This window comes from Mauremys mutica, chromosome 4 (assembly GCF_020497125.1).
Source record: "Mauremys mutica isolate MM-2020 ecotype Southern chromosome 4, ASM2049712v1, whole genome shotgun sequence".
In the NCBI taxonomy this organism is placed as follows: Eukaryota; Metazoa; Chordata; order Testudines; family Geoemydidae; genus Mauremys; species Mauremys mutica.
The window spans coordinates 121699104-121726843 of NC_059075.1; the positions used below are offsets into that span (position 1 = coordinate 121699104).

General features: G+C 53.2%; 3 protein-coding genes across 4 annotated transcripts; all 3 read left to right on the forward strand.

Moving 5' to 3' along the window:
- Positions 1 to 1223: 1223 nt before the first annotated feature.
- Positions 1224 to 9569, forward strand: LOC123369748 (transcobalamin-1-like). The gene is made up of 9 exons (XM_045015687.1): positions 1224 to 1317; positions 2175 to 2357; positions 3532 to 3681; positions 3933 to 4085; positions 4270 to 4448; positions 4886 to 5072; positions 7123 to 7312; positions 7773 to 7891; positions 8118 to 9569. The coding sequence occupies exons 1-9, from the start codon at positions 1239 to 1241 to the stop codon at positions 8177 to 8179; spliced, it is 1302 nt and encodes a 433-aa protein (XP_044871622.1). The 5' UTR covers positions 1224 to 1238; the 3' UTR covers positions 8180 to 9569.
- A 3521-nt stretch (positions 9570 to 13090) lies between these two features.
- On the forward strand, positions 13091 to 19685 carry CBLIF (cobalamin binding intrinsic factor). The gene is made up of 9 exons (XM_045015902.1): positions 13091 to 13293; positions 14210 to 14398; positions 16747 to 16881; positions 17524 to 17658; positions 17959 to 18134; positions 18372 to 18558; positions 18863 to 18998; positions 19204 to 19322; positions 19520 to 19685. Exons 2-9 carry the CDS (start codon positions 14257 to 14259, stop codon positions 19579 to 19581), a joined length of 1092 nt encoding a protein of 363 aa, XP_044871837.1. The 5' UTR covers positions 13091 to 13293; positions 14210 to 14256; the 3' UTR covers positions 19582 to 19685.
- A 2948-nt stretch (positions 19686 to 22633) lies between these two features.
- Positions 22634 to 27637, forward strand: MRPL16 (mitochondrial ribosomal protein L16). 2 transcript variants are annotated; one of them, XM_045013171.1, is made up of 4 exons: positions 22634 to 22828; positions 23504 to 23569; positions 26464 to 26612; positions 26896 to 27637. In XM_045013171.1, the coding sequence occupies exons 1-4, from the start codon at positions 22777 to 22779 to the stop codon at positions 27379 to 27381; spliced, it is 753 nt and encodes a 250-aa protein (XP_044869106.1). In that variant the 5' UTR covers positions 22634 to 22776; the 3' UTR covers positions 27382 to 27637. The 2 variants fall into 2 exon arrangements, with proteins under 2 accessions (XP_044869106.1, XP_044869107.1); XM_045013172.1 differs by lacking the exons at positions 22634 to 22828; positions 23504 to 23569 and adding an exon at positions 23583 to 23702.
- Positions 27638 to 27740: the final 103 nt, after the last annotated feature.

A 27740-nucleotide genomic window follows, 5' to 3' on the forward strand; every position in this document is an offset into this window, starting at 1 on the left:
AGGGTAAATTAAAAGCCACCTACCCACTTCTGTAAGAGACTTTATGTCTGTTTACAACCCATTTGTGATAAGAACCGGTTTGTTTGTAAAGTTTCTGCCCATTGTTTCCCTGTATCCCTTCAACACTGGGGGATGAAACCCTCACACACAGGCAAGACCACAACACCCCACCTCCCAGGCAAGGATCTCCTAGTGCTACACACAGATGGATAAACTAACTCTCCCCTCACCTCAGTTGGTGAGTGAGGAAGAGATGATCACCCCCATTATACTGATGGGAAACCGAGGCACAGAACATTCAAGGGCTAATTTTTCAAGCACCCACTAGATTTGGGTGCCTAATTTGAGACTCCTGGGGCCTGCTATTCAGAGGTTCTGGGCAGCCCTGGTTTCAGCTGAAATCATTGGAGTCCTGGACCCCAGAATCAACCACCTCAGTGACATCCTGAGCTCCCACCCAGCTCTACCACTGCCTGTCAATCCTGACCCCACTATCCCATCCCTGGGACCCCTGCCACACACAGCTCTGGTGCTGATGAACCTCAATCCCAACCCACAGTGCCCTGTTACCCCAGCCCTGGCCTCCCCTCACAGCTCTGCCAAGGCCCCTTAATCCCAACCTGTAACCCTCTGCTATCCTATCCCAGGGCTCCCTACACCAGCTCTCCTGATACCCCTCAATCCCAGCCTATGGCCAGGGTCATCTACACACAATGACCTGCGAAACCAGGAAGGGATAAAACCAAGAAGCCCAAATTCCCTCTCTGTTATCCTGGTGCACAACTTTACTGGAGTGGCCTGTGGTGTCCATGTGTCTGGGCGGAGGTGTTAGCCAGCTGTGGCCTCACAGTCATATGACCCTCCAGTGAGATGTCACCTGGAGCCGGTGGCACCAGGTTCACCAGGGTGGTGGGGGACACGGGTGTGAACTGTGACGGGAAGAATTCCATCTAGGTCTCTGGTGCCAGTTGGCTCCTCACAGCACCCAGAGGCTATGGGGAGAGAGTAGTGGTCTGACAGCCCCGGCCAGCTCTATCTGTGCCAGTCTCTGGGGCACAGACCTGCCCATACTGCTGGGCATTGCTCAATGTCTCCCGTCTGCTATGGGGAAGTAGCAGGGTTAGGCAAGCCAGGAGAGGAGGGCAAGGCACCCTGGTGTCCCCGCCTCCTTCCAGCTGATAAATACCAGGTCCTAGTCCAGGTCCCAGCACAGCCAGACAGTGACTGGAGACGGAGAGATGAGGACGACTTTGGTGATCACGCTAGTTGGGCTCCTGCTCCTGTACCTTGCCCCTGGGGGGCTGTGCCAAGGCTGTGGTGAGTCAAATGGCCCTGTGCCATATGCTCCTCCCCTCTGTGATGTGACTTCTGGGGTGGCAGGAGGAAGGGAGCCTTTCCCACAAGAGCCTTCTCTTGACTCGTGTAGCTACACCCCGCAGACTGGGCACAGCCTGCTTTTCACTGTGGTGCAAGCTACTCCTGTCATCTCTGCTGCCAACACCGGTGTGCAGTGTAAACATCACCCAAACCTGGAAGCTAGTCCATCCAATTCGCCTGGGAGCTCAGGAGGCGTTTCCCTTCCTGATGTCCCATTGGAGGCTGAACAATAATAGCCTCATTGCCCCTGCCATCCAGGCCATGGCAGCCTCTCGCCTCCCATCTCTCCTGACTCTTGCACCAGCCTGGGAAATTTCACACATGGTATGGGGGGTGGGGAGATAGGGAAGTGGGGGCAGGGATCATGGATGCAGCTGTTTCTGGGCCAGGACACAGGTGACCTGCAGCATGGGACTGTGCCAGCATTGGGCACTGGAGATGCTGGCTGGCTCAGGTGCCAAAGTCACACCCTATCTACCTAGGGGGCTGCAGAGACTGTGCCCTCCCTTCACCATGTGCAAACAGCCTGTGCAGAACATCTCTGTATAGCTACAATGCCAGGGAGAGACTGGGGGGTGGGCAGGGAGGTTTGGGGGCAGGGGCTGATGAAGGTGGGCTTAGAAATAGGGTGTAATTGGCGTGGGGCTAGGACTGGGGTGTGTTAACTTCCTCCTGGCTGATGCCTGGGGCCCCCCATTCCCCGCTCAGCTGGTTCTGAGAGCTGGGGGTGGGGGGTGGGGAGGTTGTATAGGTCCCCAGCTGTGACTACCCATCTGTCATCCTGGCTCCTCCACCAGCCGTGAACGAGGCTGAGCGCCCCCTAGTGAGGGATGTGCAGAAGAAGATGATCTATTCGGTGAATGCTAGTGCTCCCCCGAACCCCAGCATCCTGCTCGCCCTGAGGCTGGCCCAGGAGCACAACAAGCGCATTGAGCAGGACATGCTGAACAAACTGAGTCAGGACACAGTGGAGCGAGCTGGTAAGGGCTCTGCCCCCCTCCCCGCACATAGACACCCACCAGGCATGTGGGACTCTGACACTGCTCCCCAAATAGAACCAGCCTTCCCAACCCAGCAACTCCCATTGGGAAGTGGGGTCCTCAACAACACCACACATAAAGTCAGACCCCTGAAAGGGTAATGGTGACCCCACAACAAAGCTGTCCCCCAAATATGCACCCCTCTGGGAGATAGAGGTGACCTCATAGCAGCCCCAAAACCACAGCCATCTCCCCATGCCCACTGTGCCCCACAGCACCCCCCAGAACCACAGCCATCTCCCCAGGCCCACAGTGCCCCACAGCACCCCCAAAACCACAGCCATCTCTCCACACCCACTGTGCCCCACAGCACCCCCCAAAACCACAGCCATCCCCCCATGCCCACTGTGCCCCACAGCACCCCCAAAACCACAGCCATCTCCCCATGCCCACTGTGCCCCACAGCACCCCCCAGAACCACAGCCATCCCCCCATGCCCACTGTGCCCCACAGCAGCCCCAAAACCACAGCCGTCTCCCCATGCCCACTGTGACCCACAGCAGCCCCAAAACCACAGCCATCTCCCCATGCCCACTGTGCCCCACAGCACCCCCCAGAACCACAGCCATCTCCCCAGGCCCACTGTGTCCCACAGCACCCCCAAAACCACAGCCATCTCTCCACACCCACTGTGCCCCACAGCACCCCCCAAAACCACAGCCATCCCCCCATGCCCACTGTGCCCCACAGCACCCCCAAAACCACAGCCATCCCCCCATGCCCACTGTGCCCCACAGCAGCCCCAAAACCACAGCCATCTCCCCACCCCCTTCGCATCCCATAGCACCTCCATCGGGTACAACAATGCTGGTGCTGAAACTGCTGCTCCCTTCCGAAAAGCATGAAACCAAAGGGAGAAGAGAAAGGCAGGAAAATAAAGGGAGACAGATAGGAACAGACAGACTGATGGGGTGGGGTGGGGGGAAAAGAGACACACCCAAGGGGGGTGAGGTGCAGGGAGGCTGGGACGGGGCAGACACAGTGGTTGGGGCAGAGAGATAGAGGCTGGGGCAGGGAGCCAGAGGCAGAGATAGAGGCTGGGGCAGGGAGCATAGGGCAGGTTTGCAGCATGACCAGCCCCACTGACCCTCATCCCTGGCGCGCTGCTTTTCAGTTGCGTCCTTCTCCTCGGGCCAGGTGGCCCTCAATATCCTGGCTCAACAGGCCTCCTGCTCTGACCCCCGGCGGGTCTCTGCAAACAACTCCACCATCAATCTGGTGCGTCTCCTGGAGCAGAAGTTCAAGGCAGAGCTGCACAACATAGGTGAGGAGCTCAAGCCTTGGGGCAGGGGGAGGGGAGAGATCCTGCCTGGCTCAATCCCTCTGCCCCTGCACAGTCGAGCTCTCCCATCCCCTCACCCCCTTTCCCGTCTTTCTCCCCCCATCTCTCTTTGTCTCCCTCTCTCAGGCCCTTTCCCCCATCCCATCTCCCCCCCCCCCACCAGTTTTGCGCCCTCTGTCCTCTCCCCAGTCTAGGAGTATGTCTGTGGCTAACAAGAGGTCTCTCCCCCACAGCGATCCATGGCAACCCCTTGACCAACTTCTACCAGCTCAGCTTGGACGTGCTGGCCCTGTGCCAGCTGAACAGCCACCTCTCACCAGCCAATGCCAGCGCCCTCCTCAGCCCGGACCACAAGAAGTATTACCTCGGCGGCCAGTTCTCTGTGGGTGGGTAAAGGCATACATCCTCCTATGCCTGGGGGGTCCATGGCTTCCTCTGTGGGGAGGTCCCAGGGTGGCATGAGCTGGGATCCCCGTGACTGTCCCCATGGGGTCAGTGCTGGGATGACCTTCTCCCTCACCCCTCTCTGGCGTGGCAGTCCCATCTGAGCCGCTTTTCCGGTCCCCACAGACACCGCAGCGGTGGCAGTCCTGGCTCAGATATGCCTGCAGACCAGGAGGCAGCATCTTCCCCTGAAGGTGTATAAGAAGATCAGACAGAATGTGCAGTGGCTAGTGGACAAAATCCTGGCTGAGAAGAGAAGAGATGGAGTGATCGGGAACATCTACAGCACTGGGTTGGCTATGCAGGTGAGGGACCACAGTCCCATTGAGAATCAAAGGAGGTGGGACTGAATTCTAGCTTCAACCACAACCCAAAGGTCCTCCCCCCAACTGCCGAGCAGCTGGATAATTCAGCTGTGGAATAGTTAATGTCAGCAATTACTGTGTCATTGGTAGGTTCCAGAGTTAACACCATATTGCCATAAATGGAGGCAGCTCTCAGTGCCAGAGAACAGAGGATTGGGGCTGCAAATTCCCTCACTGATAGAAGGCCTTAAATATCCCTCCCTTCTGTCTACATTCCACTCACCCTTCTGCTCTCTCCCTGGTGGGCCATCCAGACGTGTTCTTGTAGCCCCTTCCCAGCTGCCTTTGCTCACAGTCTTCTCCTCTATCACGGTCATGTTGGGCATGGGCAGCCAGGCCCCAGCAGGTAACCCTGCCTTCCTCTCTGTCCTCCATAGGCCTTATCTGTCTCATCCAGCTATCAGAAACCCGGGGCCTGGAACTGCCTCCAGACTCTGCACAGGGTCCTGGACGAGATTCCCCAGGGCACATTCAAAAACCCCATGGCTGCTTCTCAGGTCCTCCCTTCCCTGGAGAACAGGACCTACCTGGATGTGAGTAGGCTCAACTGCTCCATGGACCCAGGTAAGGAGAGCAGACCAAAGGCAGCATCCCTAGGGTGGCTAAGTCCAGAGGCCCCATTCTCCCAGGACATGAGAACTGGTAGCACCCAGGCAGACAGAGCCCATTAATTCAACCATGCAGTGGAAGGGTTGCCTAGTGGTTGGGCTCTTACCTGGCATTTAGAAGACCCATGTTCAGCTCCCTGCTCAGCCAATGACTCCTTGGGCAAGTCACTAAGGGTACATCTACACAGCAAAAGAAAGAAAGAAAGAAAAACCCTCTGGCAGCAAGATTCAGAGCTTGGGTCAACTGACATGGGCTCGTGGGGCTCACGCTGGAGGCTAGAAATAGCAGTGTCACTGTTTGGGCTTGGGCTGGAGCCTGGGTTCTGAAATCTGGCAAGGGGTTAGGTCTCAGCCCTAACGTCTACACTGCTATTTTTAGCCCCAGAGCTCAAGCCCAAATCAGTGGACTCAGGCTCTGAGACTTGCTGCCATGGGTTTTTTTTTGTTTTTTGGATTTTTTTGCTGTGTAGATGTACCCTGTGTCTCTGTGCCTCAGTTTCCCATGTGTACAATGTGGTTAATAGCACTGTCCTGCCTCATCGGGATGTTGTTAAGGATGATGATGGGGCCATCTAAAGTACCTGTGGCGGACAGAAGCACATGTAGCAAGGGATGGGGGGGGGGAGGGGAATGGTTTTCCCATCCCATGAGAATTTTTGACATTTCAAAAATTTTTCCCATCCTGAATGAGGCTGAAAAGGCAAAAAAAAAATTCTCAGAAATGTTTGCAAACTGAAAATCCAATAAAGAAAGAAACAAACAAACAAAAATTAATTTTTTTATTTGTATCAATCAAAATGTTTCCTTCTGATAATGTCAAAATATTTCTACTACAAACTTCCCTGCTTTTTTTCTCTGTAAATTTACTAAAATTTCTCAGCGAAAAGTTTTTTCAGGTTGAAAAACCAAAGCTTTCCAGTTCAGAAATCTTTCTGCCAAACATGTTTCGATGCGGGAGTTTCTACCAACCCAATACTGCCTCATGAACAGTTCGGACACTGAATTGGCATATTTCAGTGAAAAAATGGTTCATTGAAAAATTCCTGCTCAGTTCTATGTAGCCTGTGCTAAGCCAGTGTGGTTCTATGTCGCCATCTAGTGACTGGAGAGCCTAGAGATTTATGAGTCTCAATCTAACGATCCTTGTACTTAACTCAATCACTAGAGCAGGGGTCAGCAACCTTTCAGAAGTGGTGTGCTGAGTCTTCATTTATTCACTCTAATTTAAGGTTTCGCGTGCCAGACATACATTTTAATGTTTTTAGAAGGTCTCTTTCTATAAGTCTATAATATATAACTAAACTATTGTTGTATGTAAAGTAAATAAGGTTTTTAAAATGTTTAAGAAGCTTCGTTTAAAACTAAATTAAAATGCAGAGCCCCCGCCCCCAGACCGGTGACCAGGACCCAGGCAGTGTGAGTGCCACTGAAAATCAGCTCACATGTCGCCTTCGGCACCCGTGCCATAGGTTGCCTACCCCTGCACTAGAGCATCATCATCATAGATCCAGGGGCCTTGGGTTCAGTCCCAGCTAATTTCCTGCCCAGAGGGCCATTGCCTAGATACTCTCTATCTTTGCTTCTGCCTCTTTCTCTCCCCTTGACTCCAGTGGAACTATTCCCCCTACTGTTACTCACGCCTTCTTGTCAATTGTTGGAAATGGGCCATCCTGATTATCACTACAAAAGTTTTTTTCTCTCCCGCTGACAATTGCCCACCTTAACTGATTACACTCGTTATAGTTGGTATGGCAACACCCATTTTTTTCATGTTCTCTATGTGTGTGTATATATATATATATATATATATATATATCTTCCTACTGTATTTTCCACTGCATGCATCCAATGAAGTGGGTTTTAGCCCACGAAAGCTTATACTTAAATAAATGTGTTAGTCTCTAAGGTGCCACAAGTACTCCTCATTCTTTTTGAAGTGGGAGAGTCGCTTTCTCCAAGGTATATGTGGCAATTCTTCACCCTCTCTCCTCTTTCTCCCCACACAGATAACCTCCCTCTGTCCACTGCCAGGCCCACCTCACCCACTAGGCGCCCACCTAGCATCAGAGTCACCTACACTGTTGCCGATGGTGTAAACAAGACATTCAATGACTCTATCAGTGTCACCGTGCCCCAGGGTTCCGTCTTCTTCAAGGTGATGGAGGTCGCCCAGGATAAAGACCCCAGCAAATTCAGGTACTTGCTCAGCCTGGCAACGGGGCACCCATCGCTGATGGCAGTGACAGTGGCGGAGAGCAGGCTAGATGGTAGCATGGGGCTCGTAGGGCAACAGAGATTTAAAAAACAGAGAGGTCCCTAGGATCACAGGGGGGACATGCCCCTGCTACCCCACCCTGCATGGCTTCCACAGCCAGCAGTTTGCTGGGGGCAGATTAAACCCTCAAGGGCTGGGAAGGGGGATCAAGGCTGGTTCCTCCGCATCACTCAGCTGGACAATGTCTCCTTGGGATGGGGAGATTGGAGCTCAGGCAGGGACCATCTTGGATGCTTCTCAGTCCCTTCCTTCTCTTCCCCCTCCCCCAATGGTATGGGGGTTCAGTCTCACTGTGTCCTCGGTTGCATGTCCCTGTAGAGTGGGGGGTGGGGATGCTATGAGGCAATGGTAACCAGGCCTCCTGCATGATTCTCTCTGTAGCTTCACGTACACGCAGAGCTCCTGGGGCCCGTACATCACCTCCGTGCAGGGGCTGCAGGCCGATAACAACCACCGCACCTACTGGCAGCTCCTGAGCAATGGCAGCCCGCTGAGCCAAGGTGGGACAGTGGGGAGAGCAGGGGTGGGGAGCTGTGTGAGGGGAGAGGGGCTGTGGGGGGAGAGAGGGAGGAAGAGGGGTGTGAGACGCACAAGAGAAAGCGGGGATGAGAACCTGGAGAAGACAGATGGATCCAGGGAGGGGCTGGTGTGCAGGTGGGTGGCTGGGGCTGAGGGGCCACTGACCCCATTTTTGTCTCTTACCCTCCCTTTCCTCTCTTGTTCCAGGTGCTGGGGACTACGTCGTCTCCAACGGCGAGAAGCTGGAGGTCAAATTCTCCGTGTACTGAGCTCCAGGGCACTGGCCAGCCTGGGGACAAGGGGTGCTCCAGAAGGTGCAACTTGTCCTGGCCTTTCCACTGTCCAGAGATTTCAAGGTTCAGCAGCCCCCACCCCTTCCCCCCAGAGAGGGGGTAGGACGGGCCCCTGGAGACAACTGTGTCTTGTAGTCATGTCTGTGTGACTGTTTCCCAAGCTCTGCCTGTGTCTGGCCCTCACTCCTGAAATAAACTCTCTGCAAGAGCTGGCCGCACCGCAAGGATGATTCCAGGCAAGGAGAGGGGCTGAGAAACTGCGAATGCGGGTAATGGTGCCTCTGATGGGCACTCTCCATCTGGAAACACAGCATGGCAGCAGGGCTGCATCACATGGCAGCCACTTCCCCCACCATAGATAAGGGCTCACTCGGGAGAAACCATCCCATCCATGGCACTGGCCAATGAGGTGCCGGACTCACCCTAAAGACTCTGTCTCCTACATGATACTGGCTAATGGGGTGCTGGGCTCACCATGGAGTCACCATCCCCTCTGGGGCCCTGGCCAATGGACCACTGGGTCTGGGTAGTTGGTCCCCAGGCCTGGAATCTCCATTGCTGTGGCACTAGCTGTAGGATCGTTAGTGGGAGGTCGTTGGGGCCCTTGGTGTAGCAGGGCAGGCTGGAGGGCACTGCTGGTGGAGAATAGGAGGCTAATGGTGTTAACAGCCCAGCTAACCCCTTCTTCTGCCTGGGTCCCCAGCAGCAGCGCTGCCTGGGCTCCTTGCCTCACCCATTCTGGGTCCGAGCCCCCCAGCAGTGGCTGATCCACATGGGAGGGTGATGATTCTCCTAAAGCTGCCAGCTGGGGGACGTAGCCCTTTAGCCCTAGCAGTGGTGGCCTCAGCCACCTCACCTGGCCCTTGGAAACTGGGCCTGAAGGGAAAGGGGCTGGAGCTGTGGACTCACCCTACAGGGGGCAGGAGCAGTAAACCCCAGACTGTGATATCCACTGAGCCTCCACAGCAGAACCCAGAGGTGTCAGAGGCCTGGATCATGGACCATGGTTAGAGGAGGCTCCGCTCTGTGGCCGTGTCTTTGGAGATGGCTCTTCCCATAGGCACGTGCCTCCCCAGCACCCCACTTCTGCCATCACAACCCACTCGGAGATTACTGCCTAGGGAGTTAGAAAAAGAAAAAAAACAGGGAGAGGGCTAGGGAGAGTGATGGGAGTCAGAGCCAGTGGAAACTTTCTAGTGGAAAAGTGTTTTTCAATGAAAAATGGCTTTTCATTCCCAACAAAAATGTTTGTGTGGATCAAAAAAATCCATTTTTAATATCATTTTGTAAGGAAAATAAACCCTTCTTTCCTTCCCTTTTTTAGTTCCACCCTCCCCCAGCCTTACAAAACAAAATTGTTTTGAAATATAAAAAAACCCCCAAACATTCAAATGGGGGGTGGTGGTTTTTTGTGTGTGCATGCGCATACTTGCCTTTCTCCTACCAGCTCTAAAGGGAATGAACCGGCTTCTAGTTATTATTGATTTATCCAGGTCCCAATGGTGCTGGGCGCTATACATACATACATACATGAAGCCCCGCTGCTCTGATCTCTCCAGGTCACAGTCCCCGACCCCCAAGTGTGCGTTTGCTGCCCTCTCCAATTTAGTGCCAGTTACACATTGAGCCAGAGTGGCAGACAGTCCGAGGATTAGCGGGACTGTCCCATGTCGATGCCCCAACCCCCATGTCCTGGCTGAAGAAGAGTATTTCCCACATCCACTCAGCATGCAGGGGTGGGTGGGAAGGCTGTACTGGGTGCCCCATTTCACAGGGCCCCCAAACCAAGCAGCAGTGCGACCTGGTGTGCAGGGTTTCAGTGTCACTCGGGTTTGGCCCAGCACCCCTCTGTCTACATCTCCACCTTCCCCACTCAGCTGTCCTTTGATACAGGGCGACAAGTAGTAAAAGTAGGACACTGCCTACGCTGTAAGCACAACATGGGGAGGATGGGAGCTGATGGCAGGGGTGGGGGGGTGGGAAATCCTCACTGCCTTGGGGAATGTGCTGCAGCAGCAGCAGCCCTTTGGGATCCAGACACTGCAGTGATCAGCACCTAAGAAATGCATGGTTAAGCGGGTCAGGGTGTTCAGGGGCACTAAAGGGATTTAGCTCCTTAGCTCCCTGCATCTTTTTCCCTTTAAAAGCTCATCCTCATGGCTGCATAAGAACTGTTCTCCAGCCAGGCCAGCTTCCAGCCTGGAGCAACTGCTCCGGGAGACATGCCAGTCATCCCCGTTTAGAGAAACAGGGCGTTCAGGCTGAAACCTCATGCTGGCTGCTGAAACAGCAGCCAGGTTAACTATTTCATGGCTGCCGTCAGCCTGCTACAGCCAGCAATTATTTCAGCCCACCTTTCCCCTGGTCACCAGACACATTATTCTCCTCTGCACTCATGCAGCTGAGCTGGGCCTGGGCCTGGGCCTGGGCCTAGCCCTGACAGGGTGCTTGGGTGGAGCAGCTGCTGGTGGTTTCTCCATCACGTTGTCTCCCTGTGCTGTGAGCAGGGGGAAGATGCCACAGCAGTGCCAGTGCTGGCACCTGGGCCGCACTAGCTGTTTCTAATGAGTGCTACCCCTTGGGAATAAAGGGTAGGAACATTCTAATGTAGACACAATCAGGAATTCAGTCCCCAGCCAGCTCCCCTTCCCCCTGCCCAGGAGGAGGGGAACACATAGCCACACCTCGGCTTAGCCACATCTTAGCTTTATTGACCACAATTTCAGCCACCTCCTGCATGCCAAAACCCCAGCCTGTCTTCCCGCTCTCCCATGTTCCCTAACACTCCCTTCCCAGCTGCCAACCCTTCCAGCTTCTCCACCTGACAACTCCTGAGAGGCTGGCATGGTTGTCAATGCAAAAAGCCTGGGGGCAGCATAAAATCAGCTGAGCTTTGTCTTGGCAGGAGTTTGCTGAGCAGCAGCTTCCCAGCTCCTCCAGGAGCAACTCAGAGAGGTACAGGTCAGCAGGCTGGGAGCTCATTCAGGGGCATCTGGCAGTGGCCTGGGAGCTGGAGGCTGGGTGAGAAGCAGAGAGCTCAGCTGGGAAGCGTATTCGCTGGAGAGGGGCCAGGTGCAGCAAGAGACCTTGGAAGCAGCCTGCAGGCAGGAGATCGGAGACAATGGCTAGGAGTCAGTGACGTCACTCGTGCTGGAACTGAACTCTGGCCAGTGGGAGCTACAGATCTCTGCTTAATTGTGGAAACGGTTATGCTTGCACCCTTCTATTGGGCTGCCCCAAGGGGCCTGTTAGGAACTGTTGCATTGCTCTCCTAGTGAAATTCCCTGAGCCATTCCTGGGGTGATTTGCCTCCTTCCCATCAGCTCTCATAGCCTTTTCCCTCCAGCAGTGTGCAAGTGGGGGGACAGTCTGCAGAGCCTAGCAGCTGACCTGCCCACTGCACTTGCTGCTGAATCTAGGGTACACTTGGGACACCTCTGAGCATCTGGAGGGAGTTGGTGGATGATAGTCCCTCCCCCTGCCTCCATGTAACAGGGTTGGCTGCTACCTAAGCTCCCCGTCCTAGCCAGAGGTCACCTTGCAGCACTCCATCCCTGCTGTCTCCTTTACAGGGTTCCTTAACCAAACTCAAGAGCGTCCAAAGGAAATTAAAACATTCCCCACCTGAGGTCCAATTTATTCACTCTTCACATATACACTGGCCCTCCAGGCCCCAACCTCAGTTCAACATCTGTCTCTATTTCATTGGGGTGTTCTCAGCCCTCTTTTCCAGATCTGCACTTTCAAGGACTCTGCAAGAGCTAATCTTGCTCCCTAAAGCAGTTTCCTTCTCCTTCTTGCCAGCTACAACTTCTCAGGCCTCTATTTTCTGAATGGTTCCCCCAGCCTGGGTCAGCCATCTGCAGCCTTTTATAAGGAATTCCTGATGCCACTCAGGCAGGCCTCATCCTGTAATTAGAGTTGGCTTAGTCCCAGGATCTGCACTCCATGGGGCAAGACACCCTGTTACAGCCCCCAGTGGCAGGGTGCATTACAACAGCAAAATAAGGAACAGCTGCACAGATTGGACCATTCATTCCCATACTCAGCTCAGCAAAAGATGCCATTTATTGGGTTTACCCGATACTGCCACAGAATTGCTGATCTGCTGCTCCAGAAATCAAAAGGGAAATGGGATAGGCACAGAATTTAGACTTAGCTTGCCCTGGAGCACAAGCCTTTGCTGCTTCTTCCATATGGCTTAAAATCAGCAGTGTCAGATGTCCAAGCCTAGGTTCACAATCCACTTGATTGCTTCAGGTGAGGCACAGTGATTTGCAGAGAGCCCACTGGGATAGCATCAATGTCCCAAATGATTCACGAGGTATTCCATAGTCTGAAGTCCCTTTCCCCAGGCACAAATAGGACTATGCCTCAGTTCCCCTTTACGGAGAAGATAGATGCATCTGCCATGTGATGTGTGGCTGCGACTGAAAGTGTATTTTCCATGGGAGTGAAAAACCATTGGGTTCTTCACTTGGGGCATTGATAGGGTGTTTCTTTGGGACATTGGCATCCTTCCACCTTGCTCACCATTGATCTCTAAGGGGGAAACCCTGAATCCTCAAGCTCTTGCCCTGCAAGCTAAAAAAGTTTCCTGGATTTGAGTGATGACAATCATCTCGGGGTCTGTCCTGTTACATGCTAAGGCACAACCAATGTCAAATCGGTATCTGAACATCACTCGGTGAAGTCCCAGGCTGAACAGCAATAAAACAGCCCTTGCTTATCACCTCTCTAATGTGATTTTACTCTCTCTAGTGTACCTATCAAGGGATACTTTGAGTTTTAGTTGCTGGACGCCTATTTCTGGAGGGAGGGGAGGAGGAAGAACCTGAATATAGTAGAATACAATAGATTATAAGGTCCAAAGGAACCATTAGATCACCTGTGTCTGACCTCCTGTATAACACAGGCCAGAGAATCTCCCATGATGATCCCTGCCTCCAGCCCAGCATAGAACTGGGGATCTGTCTTCAGACAGCAAAGGATTGGAGAAGATGCCCCCCAGTAGAGGAGATCTGTCTCCCCACCAATCTCAGCTTCTCTCTATGGGGCAGCAAAGGGATTGCCCTTTGCCTGCTGTACAGGTAATGATACTGATTTCTTTTGTAAAGTGCTTTGAGATCTATGGATGAAAAGTGCTAGATAAGAGCTGGGTGTTGAGCTTTGGCTCTCAGCGAGATTCAGAGGGGAATTCACCCTGGCCAAACACCAGTGCACAACAGTAGGCTTTATGGGGAGAGACTACAGCTTGGCTGACTCCTCTTGATCTCAGACACATTCTTTGCTAGCCATCCCCTACCCTGTCCTACTCACGCCACATGTTGGTTAGCTAACCAGAAGGCACCTCTGGTTGCTAGTTGGCTGCTCTCCAAAGAATGGGGTATAACAATGGTGCTCACATGGCTCTTGGTGCGTCCTTCCACTAGCTGTGTACCTGACCCCATTATCACCAGCCAGCTCCAGTATTTGTTCTCCAGAGTCACCTTGCAAAATTCTTGAGAGTCTGTGCTGTGGAAAGCGAGATAAGCAAATACGATGAATGGTATCAGAGATGGGGCGGAGAAGAGATAGGGAGAGGGCTGGGGCTGTGCCAGTGAGTGCATATAAAGGATGACGCAGAAGGCTGCCAATGCTCTCTGGGACCCCACAGTCCTGCCCCCAGCAGGAACCATTGCCCAGAAGAAAAGGCAGAATGTTCCCCTGGGCCCTGGCTGTTCTGTGTGTGCTCTGCGCAGCGACCAGCAGCACTGAGGAGTGCAGTGAGTACCAGCCATTCCCTAGGAGAGACCAGCGCCATGACGGAAAGGGCCAGCAGGGTGCAGGAGCTGGGCTGGTTCAATATCTCCTGGGTGGTCCCTGAGCATAGTTAAGGAAATAAGCAGAGGTGGCACAACAGGTGCTGGTTCCCAGCATCAGTCAGAGCCAAGAAAGTGAATCCACAGGGGGTGGGGGAGGTTCCTTAATTCATATGAATGAATGTCTGCTTCTCTCCATCTCCAGTTGTCCCTGCCAACCAGCAGTCCCTGGTCACCGAACTCCAACGTGGAATGGAGAGTTCTGTCACCCTGCAAAGCCCACCGAACCCCAGCATCCTGATCGCTTTGAACCTGGCCGGCACACAGGATGGCATGAAGGAAAAGCTACTGGTGCAGCAGATAAAAGACAGGGTCATCAAGGAAGGCACAGCGGGTAGGATGCCAGAAATCAGAGATTATTCTCTGTGTGCCGGATCAAAAACCCACTGAAGTCCACAGGAGATTTCCATAGATTTTGAAGGGCATTAGACTCAGGTCTTCTGTGCACGCCCCAAATCCCTTCTCTATATATCCTGCCCTTAGACGAGGAAGTGGTATATCCTTTAATCATAGAATCACAGAGATGTAGGCCTGGAAGAAACCTTGGGAGGTCCTCTAGTCTAGCCCCTTGTGCTGTGGCAGGACCACGTAAACCTAGATCATCCCTGACAGGTTTGTCCAACTTGTTCTTAAAACCCTCCGGTGACAGGGATTCCACAACCTCTCTAAGTAACCTGTTCCAGGGCTTAACTAGCTTTGGAGTTAGAAAGTTTTTTCCTAATAACTAACCTAAATCTCCCCTGCTGCAAACTAAGCTGATGCCTTCTTGTCCTGCCCTTGAGGGACATGGGGAACAGTTGATCCCTGTCTTCTTTATATTTGAAGACTGTTATCAGGTTCCCCCTCAGCTTTCTCTTCTCTAGACTAAACATACCCAGATGTTTAACCTTTCCTCATAGGTCAGCCTTTCTATACCTCTTATTTGTGTTGCTGTCCTCTTCACTCTCTCCTATTTGTCTCCAATTTTCTTAAAGTGTGGTACCCAGAACTGGACACAAGACTCCAGCTGAGGCCTCACCAGTGCTGAGTAGAGCAGGAAAACTACCGTCCATCTTGCATACAACACACCCCAGAATGACATTTGCCTTTTTCGCAATAGCATTGCACTGTTGGTTCATATTCAATTTGTGATCCATGACAACCCCTGGATCCTTTGCTGCTGCCCAGCTGGTCCTTTCTTCTGCTGCTCAACCAGGCCATCCCTTCTGCCATCCTGATTTTGTATGATCACAGATCCGGAAGGATCTAGTGACCAGGTTTCCCCAGCAGCTATTGTAAGGAATGATGTAAATGCTGACCCCTAGTGGCAATAGCGAAGAATATTCCTTCCAGATGCATTTTGCTGAGTTTGGAGGGGATTGGAATAATATTCCATGTTAACATCCTGGCCCTCTCCACCAACACACACACAATCAGTAAAGAGGACAGTTACATTACATTCCAGGTTACATACTGACAAGTCAGCTGTCACAATTATGATTTCATATCTAGCCTTAATTCTGCCCCCTTGAGTGGCTGCATTGCTAGCATAGAGGTTCTAATTACAGGATCTCGGACAATTTCTCAAATAAAACAGTGTTTCAGCTCAATGGAAGCTGAACTTATGAGCCACTGAAAACCAGAGGAAGGGGAGGGGGGCTAGAATAGAAAGAGTAACTATAGCAGTAGTTGCTCCTCCCACTATGTATTTCTATAGCTGTTTTCATCCCAGTCTGAGATCCTTTCATCCAGCCACCTCGTGGGAACAGCATTTTATAATCCCTCTCAGCAACACTACACAATGGTTTAGCACAGGAAATGGAGACAAATCCTGTGTTCAATGGAAACAGGATAGCAGATGGCCTGGGACATGAAGAAAACTGGGTTTTATTCCTAACTCTGCCACTTACACCCTTGGGCAACTCATGCATCTCTCTGGGCCTCAGTTCCCCATCAGTAAAATGGGGACAATTATTATTTATTAGGTGTATTATGATAACACTTAGGAGTCCCAATCATGGACCAGGATCTGATTGTGCAAGGTGCTGTACAGACAGAGAACAAAAATCCTTGTTGATTTCGATGGGAGGTTCTTTGGGGCAGGAACTCTCTCCTACTGCAGGGATGTGCAGCGCCTAGCAAAACAGGGCCCAGATCTCAGCCAGGGCACTTAGATGCTATCCTAGTAGAAATAACAATAAACCTAAGGTGGAATTTCAGGAGGAAGGATGTTTTTAGAGCTGGAATTCTGGCAAGACTCCAGGCTTAACAGCCTTGCTGTCATGAAGAGCAATACAGGATCTAAATTACACAGGAGTGCTCAGGACCTCAGTTTTATAGCCCATCTGATAGACAGCACCTGCTAGCACTCTACCAAGGTCCCGGAGGCCATACCGACTGCGGAGGAAGAGCAGTAAGTCACCATCACCCCTGTGTAGCACGCAAGTGTCCCTCAAATGTTGCCCATCCTAACAAAGCCCCATCACAAGCTCACTTAGCTTTGATACCAACACATGCTGTGCTGGCTGCCCCCATCCCGTGCACTGACACCCTCACTCCTCCTGGTGTTTCAGACATGCAATCTGTTATAGCTTTAACCCAAGGAAACATAGGAAAGATGATCTGTGTTGTGCCGAGGACCCCTTGGTGAGTTGGTTACACTTTCTCTCTCTCTCTCCTCTGCTCCCACTCCTTGTCCTGCAGAAATGACCTCTGGAGAGGTGGCCCTCTACGTCCTCGCCCTCCTCTCATCCTGTGAGGATCCCAAGCACGTCACAGCCAACATCAACTTGGTCGAAGTCTTGAAGTTGAAAACTAAGGACGAGTTGACCTACTTGAGTAAGAGGGGGAGCAGGGCTTCAAAGGCATAAGAATTGGCCAGGGACTCAGCAGGACTGGGTTCTGCTCCCAGGTCTGCCACTGGCCTGCTGGCAGACCTTGAGCAAGTCCTCACACCATTTTGTACCTCGGTTTTCCCATCTGTGCAATGAGGATAATGATCCTAACCTTCTCTGTAAAGCACTTTGTGATCTATGGATGAAAAGCACTATACAAGAGCTGGCTATTAGTATTCTAATCAGGGAAGAGACTTGGGGACTGGACTCCAGGTCTCCTTGCACCTTTGGGGTCCTGCCCAAGTGTGCCTGGGATCTTTCTGTCCAGGAGGAGTGTCCTCTGCAAATCTCCCTGGAGGCAGCAGTTGCCCAGGTCAGCACTGCGCCACCATCTGGACTGAGGGATCACTGGGATCTTTGCTCTTTTTCTTTACCCAGTTGAGTGGGGCACTGTGGAAAGTGCTGTCCTGAGAGCTTAGCATCTCAAAAGTCACCTTTTGTGTCCACGGTGGGTACAGCACAGATGAGGACCAGGACAAGGGGTGCACTTCCCTGCCTGACCTACAGACACAACCTTTAAGGGAGGAGAGGCCCGGTGTGTCTCAGTGGCCCTGTGTTCAGTCACTCCTGCTCTGGTGCTTTCCAGGTGACCATAGCACGCCCAAGACGACGTTCTACCAGCTCAGCCTGGACACCCTGGCTCTGTGCCTGGAAACGGCAGATGTTGATGAGGCAGCTCTAAGCCTGGCCAAGGAGGCACTGGCCAAGGACTTCTCTGTGGGTAAGAGCTGCAGTTAAGAATGTCAGACCCTCCCAGCACTGAGCCCGAGCCAGAGGCTTGCTTCCCATCAGATCCCCTGCTCTGCTCACTGACCTCACCTAACATACCTGCTGCTAAGCCTCCCCATCATTTCCCCCTGCCTGCCCATCTGTGCCCCCATTACCCTGCTGTCCTCCTCGCTGCCCCTCCCTGCCAGCTGCATGGAGCTGTGCTCCGGAGAATGGTCTTCCCTAACCACCCTTGCCATCTCCTTCCACCCTCAATGGTCATGGTGACGATGGGGCGGGGGGTGATCTGCAGACACTGGAGCCATGGCAACTCTGGCACTGACCTGCGTGCACAATGGGCTGGTGAAGGCTGAGCAGACCAGGTTCCTGGAGCTCATCCATGAGGCGCTGGACAAGCTCCGACAGCTGATCCTCAGGGCCGTGGAGACCAACACCGCCAATATATACAGCATCGGCTTGGCTCTTCAGGTACCAAATCCCCATCCCCACCCTGCTGGGAGCACTGGCCTGGTGCAGAGCCCCCAACACACCTTGAACCATGGTCTGGCTGTGTCATAACTGAGTCGTGGTTCCAGCCTGGCTGGGCAGCAACCAAACGGCCTTGGGACGGCGAGCAGTAGGGCTGAGTGCACAGGGACCACAGCCCCCTACTCTTCTCCCACCATGCCCCGCTCTGTTAGAGGCCTCTCCCTTCTCCTTTGACAGGCGCTCAATGTCACTTCGGTGTCCTATCCCTCCGGGGACTGGAGCTGCTCACAGACACTAGCCAAGGTGCTCACCGAGATCTCCCAGGGAGCCTTCGACAACCCCATGGCCGCTGCCCAGATCCTCCCTTCCCTCGTGGGCAAAACCTACCTGAATGTGATCAGACTCAGCTGCTCATCAGATATGGGTAAGGATCACTCCGTAGCCCCTTCACCCACCAGCCACTTCCCCAGCCCCTTGGAGCAATGCAACAATGACCCTAGGGTCCTAAGATCTCTCATCTGTTGCTTTACCTTGGTAGAGGTCTGAGCTAACTGGCCCTGATCCTGGCCTCTGCTCCACTGGAGAATAATCCCAGTGTTGGGGGTTTCCCTGGCTGGTATAAGACTACTGGACTAGGTCTCCCTCACACCCTCTGGCTGGCCCAAGACCACAACAAGCGCTCTAACCACTAGAGTGACCAGATGCTCCTATATCCTCTCTCTGTTCAGTCACGGTGGAATACACCATCATCAACCATCTTAGGGGGCAACACTTCACCCACACCATCCGCGTGAACGTACCCAAAGGCTCTGTGCTGCTCTCTGTCCTGCAAGCGGCTCAGCAGGACAATCCACAGGACTTCAGGTGAGTGAGGCAGGCCTCATGTGACTACAGGTTCGTCCTCCCTTTTGATCACTCTCTCCTTACTGGTGCATCAGTTTCCCTGTTTGCCTCTGTCTCTCTCCTGATCCATCGCCTCTACATCCCTCTCCTTCCCTGCAGCCAACAGATGTATCCTCCCCACATTGCCCCGGCTCCCTCCTGACTCTTGCCTTCATTCCCCTTGCAGCTACGAAACAAAGCAGACATCCTGGGGCCTCATGGTGGTCTCCATCAACAGCCGTGCTGCCAACTCCAATGACAAGACCTACTGGCAGTTCTTCAATGGCACAGAGCCCCTGGAGCAAGGTGTGGGGTCTGGGGGGAAAGGGAGCAGGCGAGACGGTTGTTGGCAACCACCTGGCAGGGGAACATGCTTGTCCTCAGAGTTGCATCAGTTCCATCCAAGCGGGACGTTTCATAGGAGGGAGGCAACAGCAAGAGCGAGAGGGATTCAGTCTGAGCAGTGCCTCTCCTGCCTTATCATCCTGTTCCATTTCCTCCAGGTGTCGACAGCTACGTACCAAGTAACAACGAGCATATCAAGGCCGTCTTCAGCACGTACTGAGCATGCAGGTGGCCTGAGGGAGGAAGGGGATGCAATCAAGAGCAGGAGAGGCCTCTTCTGTTGCCCTTCAAGATCACAAGCTGCGCAAGACCTCTCTAGGCTGTGGAGATACATGCCCAGCCCATCACAGGGCTGTCAAGGGCAAATAAAAAGAGTTCTCTGGTTCTCATGGATCGCTGAGTGTTTATTTCAATCTGGGGTGTGACACTGGGCTCTCAATAAAGCTCTCAGCTTCTGAAGGGCTCCCCAGTTTGGGATAGTCTCTACCAGCAAGCTCTAGGGACAGATATGATTTCCTGCTTCTAAAGAGGGCCCAGATCAGCTCAAACCCGGATTATAGCTGGACACCAAGTCTGCATTAGTTAAGATTGAGACCAGCTTTCTGTTTAAAGCTTGACTCTTCCAAGTGCTTCTAAAATCCACATGGTTATTTGGATTTCCTTGAAAGTTGGTGTGCCTCACAAGGTGCTTACAAGAGTTAGTGTTCCAAATGTAGGGGCATTTGACCAAGGGATCCCCAAGATACAGCTCCTGAAAAAACATTTTCCCCCTCAAGTTTGTCTAAAGATGCTCCGGAATAGGCCACTCCCTCCCACAGGGACACCATTAAATTTTCTCCTAATCTAAAGAGGTCCCTAGAACAGGACATTGCTTCCTAACCAACACTAGGGGATTGATAAAGATCTTCCCTTTTAACAGGCCCTGAGATGGGGTCATACCCTTCAGGATAACAACAGGGTATCAATAAAGTGTCTGGCTTTCAAGGAGAATGCTAAAGTGGCCCCGAGATGGGACGATCCCTTTAGAAAAACAACAGGATACCATCAAGCAGTGGGTCTCGACCTTTTCTGTACTGACCCTGTCTTCAGGGCAGCGCAGCCCAGTGGCCAGAGTTTACACGGCTGCCCTTGAGCAGTAGAGTGTGTTCCTTCGGTGGTGACTGCCCCAGCGGTGCATGCAGTGTGGGAGACCCAGGCCCACCTTACTCCATTGAGTCCCGACCCAGGGTCCTGAGAAACCAATTCTCCTGTGTTCAGGCTCGGTCGCTCTCTGCATCCATTCCAATCTCCTGGGTCGCTTCCTACCTTCACTTCCAGTGTAGTTAATCTCCTGGTGTCAACCAACTCTTCTCCATCATCTTCAGTGGTTGGCTGGGCATCTGCAGGGGCCTAAGCGTGGTTGGCCTCTGCAGCCTAGGGCTCCTGCAGCCTGAAACCCACATCCGCTCTCCTCCTCAGTCAGCCCAAACTGAGCAGAGCTGGTGCCTTTTATACCTTGTCTCCAGTCCAAGCATGCCCAGCAAGGGCGAGGGGGCCTGGCTTCTTCAGTCCACAGAGTGTGGTTAACCCTAGATGGGCCAGTGCGGAGTTGATACACCCTGTAACATATACCATGCAGGGCATCGCCAACTCTTGTGATTAAATTGCAAGTCTTGCAATAATTTGTGTTTCTAACCCATTCGACCAGCACTCCCCTCCCAGAGTTGGGGAGAGAATCGTGACTCCCATCTCCTCTATTTCCAGTTCCCTGCATTGGAATGGCACCATCCAATGGATCAAATGGTGTGACTCATGCCAAGGTTGGCAGCTGGATATTGGGTGGCTGAGGACACTCAGCTGGAGGTAATCTCCCATTGGGCAGGCAGCAGACAGTTTTTTGAATGAAAAGCTGAGAAACATGACTTGAGAGCTCCCTAGAGGCTCAGAACCCAGAAGGCAAAGAAAATGAACTCTCTCTCTCTCTCTCTCTATATATATTTTCATGGAGATTTGGGGAGGGCCAACTCAGGGTTGGTGATGCTGCATGTGACCCCACATTAGAGCAGGAAGGAGTTGCAGGGCTCCCCTCCCACCTTGCCATAATGAAAGGGAAGGGGGCTGAGTACCCAGATGCTAAAAGATTTCCTGCCCCATCCTCCTGATCAGGCCATTCCTACATGGTTCACCCTGGGTACTAGTCCCTACTGCGGGTTATAAACTAGGGGGATAATATGGGAGAGCCTCAGTGTCCAGCAGGGCTGGGAGTATAATGTGGGTGAAGGACTCCCCCAGCATGAGGGGAAAGGCACATAGAACCCAGGAGTCCTGGCTCCCATCCCCCCTGCTCTAACCACTAGGGTGACCATATTTTCCCAAAGGGAAAATGGGACACCCCATGGGGCCAGCCCTGTGTGAGGGCAACCTAAGCCCTCCATGTCTCCTGCCCCACAGGGTCACCCAAGGCTTCCCCCCCCCCCCCCCCCAGCACACAGCACACGAGACCAGCCTGAGGCTGCCCTCCTGTACACGGGGCTGGCCCAAGCTGCTCTCCGGGGCAGGTCTGGCATGGTCACTGCCCCCCTCCCCACACATTCCTCTGCCACCCACACAGCATTTGACCCCACATATTTGGCAAAACTGCATTTCTCCGGTTTGCTCTTGTTGACTGATGACCATTTGGGAAGAGCAAACAGGACAAATGCACCATTTTGCCAAAAAGTTGGGACGGCTGAGACAGGACTTAAAAAAGGGACTGTCCCAGACAAAATGGGACATATGGTCACCCTAACTAGACCCCGCCCCTTCCCTGAGCTGGGATGGAACCCAGGAGTCCTGCCAGGACCGATGTGGGGGGGCGGGGGGGGAGAGAAAGCCGGTACAAATTACCAGGGCCAGCGGTCCGGAAGGGGGCCCGGGGCCCGGCTTCCCCGGCCCTGTTTAGCCGGTCCGCCCTTGCTGGGGGGCCTAAAAAATTTTTTCACCAGGGCCTGAACCCACTCTCAGCGGCCCCGCCCAGGCCTGCAGCACCCCATCCCCCTCTGTGGCTGCAAAGACTCATGGGGGACCACCCCCCAGCCCCTGCTTTCTAGGGCGAGGCTGATGGGGGGAAGGGGAGGCAACAGCGCCCCTGGGGACCTGGTCGGCTCCCGACTTCTTCGCTTCCGCTGGTCTTGCAGGCTGGAAACCCCTAGGCCCGGAACCAAACCTCTTGACTCTTGTTTCCGCCCGTGCCACACGCCTTGGTGATTACCGGAAGTGGTTCCTCCCGGACGGATTAAAGAACACTCCAAAGATGGCGGCACCCAGGCGCCATTTCCCCCTCCCCTTCCGCTTTCTCCCACCCTTAGGAGCTTCTCAGTACAGGTCCTGAGGTAGCCTCGTTTCGGGGGCATCCCGGCGCGAGGACACCCCCCACCCTCCGGAGCGGCGCGCGACCATGTGGAGGCAACTCGCGCGTCCTCTCCGCGCGCTGCCAAAGATCCCCGGAGGTCAGAAGGTCGCCAACCGGCCTTATGCGGGGGCGGATTTAAAGGGCGAGCGCCCTTTCCTGCCCCTATGAGCCGGGGTGTTGTCCGCCTAGTGAGGGGCTCGCCTTGGCCTAGTGTCCCTCGAGGCCCACCTTCCAGCCTTGGCCTGAGGCACGCCAACATCTGTTGCCCTGGAAGGCACCATTCATGTGGGGGCTGGGACTCCTGGGTTCTATCCCAGCGGGGGGCGGGGGGGGTCTAGTAGTTAGAACAGGAGTGGGGGTGGGCTGGGAGCCTGGACTCGTGGGTTCTATCCCAGCAGGGTGAATGGGGTCTAGGGGTTAGAGCGGGTGGGCTGGGAGCCTGGGCTCCTGGGTTCCATTCCAGTTCTGGGAGAGGGGACCAGTAGGTTAGAGTGGAGATTCTATCCCAGTCTGCCATGCCTCCCTCCCCTCATCTGTAAATTGGGAGGCATGCCACTTGGCCTCCTCCGAGAAGCGCTTTGAGTTCCTCTGTGAACAGCGCACTGTTAATGCAGCATGTTAGAGTTTCATTCTGTGCTGGGGATCTAGGTCATGTTTCAGTGGTAGCAGGTTATAGTCGGTGATAGTCTCTGCTCTGTGTCTCCTGCTGGTGTTTTATTAAGGGCCAAGGACCTGTGCAAGGTCTCTCTACATCTCCTCTCTTATTTTCCAGATTCTTTTTCTGCCAGAGTCCTCAGTGCTGGCCTGAAGAGCTATGTGCTTCCCCAGGATTATACCAGTGAGTGCTGGGCATGGAGAAATGCCAACACAGAAGGGCAGCGGGTGTCTTGTAATGTTGGACACATTTGTCACCTTCCTTGGAAAAGTGTTGGGGGAAGATGTTGAGTCCCTGTGGGGGGCTGGAGTGGTAGGTGAGGGGAGAGCATTATAGAAAGCATATTACTAATTTTTGCGGTGTGGCGGGGTATTGACTAAGCGCATTGTCACTATCTCTTGGGGGAGCATGGGTTAGCTAGGAGGCATGTTATTAATCTCGCTTTTGAGGGTGGAGGAAGCGTTTTGTAATCCTTGCTGTCAGGGAGGAGTGTATCAATTCTTATTTTTTTTAAATATACTTAGTTGCATATCTCCCTTGCCAGGAGAACACACCATTTGCTCTAGGTCAGGGGTCGGCAACCTTTCAGCAGTGGTGTGCTGAGTCTTCATGTATACACTCTAATTTAAGGCTTCGAGTGCCGGTAATACATTTGAATGTTTTTTAGAAGGTCTCTATACGTCTATAATATATAACCAAACTACTGTTATATGTAAAGTAAACAAGGTTTTCAAAATGTTTCAAAGCTTTATTTAAAATTAAATTAAAATTCAGATCTTATTAGTTTAGAGTGATCCTTGCCCTTGCTTTTCCTTGCTGAGTTTTCCAATGTCTGGTGGCACCTATTTAGATACTTTAAGCTGCAAACAGGCTTCTGAGTTATAAGTTGATAACCAACTGCCAGAAGGTTAGTGGCTGGAACCCCTGATCCGCAGCTGAGGTGAGTGGAGCTGGCGGCTGGTAGGGCTGAGCAGGGCCAGAAGCCTGGACCCTGTCTGGCAGGGGGCCTGCGCTGGAACTCCAACTGGAAGCAAGATGAGTGGGACTGCGGAGGGGACCCCAGCTGGCAAGGGGCCAGCAGCCAGAACCCCAGAGCAGTGGGGGGCTGACCGCCAGAGCTCTGGGGTTTCCACCACTGACTCCTGCCAGCCTGGGGGAAGGAATCCCAGGCCAGCAGCGGGTGCTGAGTGGGGCTGCGGCAGGGGGGGGACCCCAGCTGGCAAGGGGCCAGCAGCAGGAACCCCAGAGCTGCAGTGGGCTGAGCAGCTCAGCCCACCACCGCTCTGGGGTTTCCACCACCAGCTCCTTGTCAGCTGGGGTCTCAGCCCAGTGCCAGCCTGGGGTTCCTTCCCCCAGGCCAGCAGCTGGGCTGAGTGGGACCGGCTGGCAGGAGCCAGCGGTGGAAACCCCAGAGCCAGGGCTGGCTGAGCAGCTCAGCCCGCCGCTGCTCTGGGGTTTCCACTGCTGGCTCCTTGCCATCTGGGGTCTTCCCCCAGGCCAGCAGCTGGGCTGAGTGGGACTGGCGGCAGGACCGCGGCTGGCAAGAGCCAGTGGTGGAAACCCCAGAGAGTCGGCGGGCTGAGCAGCTCAGCCTGCCAGTCGGTCTGCGGTTTCCACCACCAGCTCTTTGCCAGCTGGGGTCTCGGCCCGCTGCCAGCCTGGGGTTCCTTCCCCCAGGCCAGCAGTGGGCCAGCAGCGGGAACCCCAGAGCGGCGGTGGGATGAGCAGCTCAGCCTGCCCCACGTGCCATGAAAAATCGGCTCACGTGCCACCTTTGGCACGAGTGCTGTAGGTTGCCGACTCCTGCTCTAGGTTGTCCTATTTCTTTTGTAAACACCTAGGGAGAGGGGTCATGTACCATTTTCTAAAGGCTAATGCACTTGGGTTTTGGACCAGTGTGGAAAGTAGACAGAATCTAGGGTCTTTGAGCTAACAAGTCCTCTGCCTCTCCCCACCCTGTTGTCTAAATGCCTCCCACATATTTGTATTTCTCTCTTGACTCCAGGCAAGAGTGAGTAGTAGTAATTTTTGCCAGCTGCTCTTCATCCAAGTGCTGATTTTGGCTTGATATTGAAATAGGGAAGCTCTGCTGGTTATGTTTGATGTAAAGAAGCAGTAAAGCTGGTACTTAGGCCTGTCTACACCTAAAAATTAAGTTGACCTAGCTACATCACTTACGGTTATGAGAAATTTCCACACAGTTAGGTCAACCTAACCCCCACTGTAGTTGCAGAAGAGGAGAGAAGACACAACAACTACAACCCATGAACCTTCCAGTGCATCATCACCTCAACCTAGCTATTGTCTCTTGGAAGGGTGGACTATCTACATCAACAGAAAAACCCTTCTGTCGATGTAGGAAATGTCTACATTACTGTGCTGTGGAAGCACAACTGCAGCACTATAGCTGTGCTGCTGCTGTAGTGTAGCCATATGCTTAGGTCTGTATTGGCTCACCCACCTCTTCCACTGCCATCATGTAGACATTAGATAAAATGGAGGAGAGGAATGGAGCTTTGGGGGACTGCTTAGATAAGGGCTTTGAGGTGGAGGAACAGTAACCCATAACCACCCTCAGGGTTTGGTATGAGAGGACAGGCCTTTGCCATTTCAGGATGTCTCATTCATCCCTTCAGCCTCAAGGAGGTGGGATGCAAATAGTTGGGGATAAATAGCAGGAGGCCCCTATCATTCTCAATCATCTGCCCTAAAAGGAAGCATTAGAGACTGAGAGAATTGGCAGTATTATTACTAGTGTCAAAAAGTAGTTTTTTAAGCAGGGGACTAACCCAGGCTGCCTTCTTGCCTTTCCTTAGAGAAATCAGTGTTCTCAGCCTACAGTAGAGCCAATGTCTCCCCTTGCTTGATTTAACATGCCTAGTTGTGAGATACATAGGCTTAGGTCCCTGGCCACACACTTTCAGAAGCTCAGTGAGGAAAACTGGCTGATGTTCCCCTACTGACAGTTCCATATTTGCACCCTGTAGCTACAGAGCTGTGCCCACCAGACCAGCTGCCCCAGTGAAAAAGTGGGGGTGCTTGTGAGGCATGCTGACACCTCTTGTTCATCCTTCCAGACATCTCCATCCCTGACAGACCCAAACTGAAGTTCATGGACAAAGTTCCAAGTGTACCTAAAGTGAGGCGGGAATTCAAAAACCTACGTGACATCCGTGGCCCATCCACTGAGGCCACTGAGTTCACCCAAGGACAGTATGGCATTTTGGTGAGTGGGAGAGGAGGGGAGATACAAATTGGGGTCACCTTTGGGCTGATTCAGCCAGAGCAAGGAAAACAGAACCCTAGGAGCTGACCTTTTCACCCAAGGCAGCTGAGACCATTAGGGCTTACTCCATTCAGGATGAAGACATAAGCTAAATGAGGCCAAGAGAGAGTATGGAAGTGGTATGAGTGAGAACTGTAAATGGGTGGCAGAAGAAGCCCCTTCACCTGTATTTGAGTCATAACTCCTGTGCTTGCGCGCGCTCTCTCTCTCTCTCTCCTTGCAGGCATTGGGTGGTGGTTACCTTCATTGGGGTCACTTTGAAATGATGCGCCTAACCATCAATCGTCACCTGGATCCCAAGATAATGTTCGCTGTGTGGCGCATTCCAGCCCCTTACAAGCCCATCACCCGCAAGAGCTTAGGCCAGCGCATGGGTGGGGGCAAAGGTGCCATTGACCACTATGTGACAGCAGTGAAATGTGGCCGCCTCATTTTGGAAGTGGGTGGGCACTGTGAGTTTGGGGAGGTGGAGCACTTCCTCACACAGGTGGCCAAGAAACTGCCGTTCCCAGCCAAGGCAGTCAGCTGCCAGTCCCTGAAGGAGATGCGCCAGGCAGAAGAGGAGAGAAGACACAAAAATCAGAACCCGTGGACATTTGAGCGCATCATCACCTCCAACATGCTGGGGATCCGCAAGGTGCTGAGCCCCTACGATCTGACGCAGAAGGGGCGCTACTGGGGCAAGTTCTTTCTGAAAGACAGAGTGTAATGACCAAGTGAGGGTAGGAGGGAAAAATATCAGGGATGAGTGCCTGGAAGGAACCTTGATCCTCAGCAAGTGTGAAGTCCCTTCTGAGTGCATCCCATCTTGTTGTGGTAGGCTCTCAGAGGGTGGGCATTGCTGTGGAGATCTGCCCCTCAGCTCCAGAGGTGGCTGAGTTGCATGCAGTAAACATGGAGGTGTGAGGGGCAGGTTAGGGTAACCAATGATCATTTTGGATTATTAAAGCTTTCCTACAGTGTCATGGTCTTGTGCCTCCGTGTCCTGTGTACATTAGAGGCCAGAGAGAATGGTTAAGGGGACATCCAAGGAGTCTCAGATCCTCTGTGGAGTATTAAGTTAGAGCC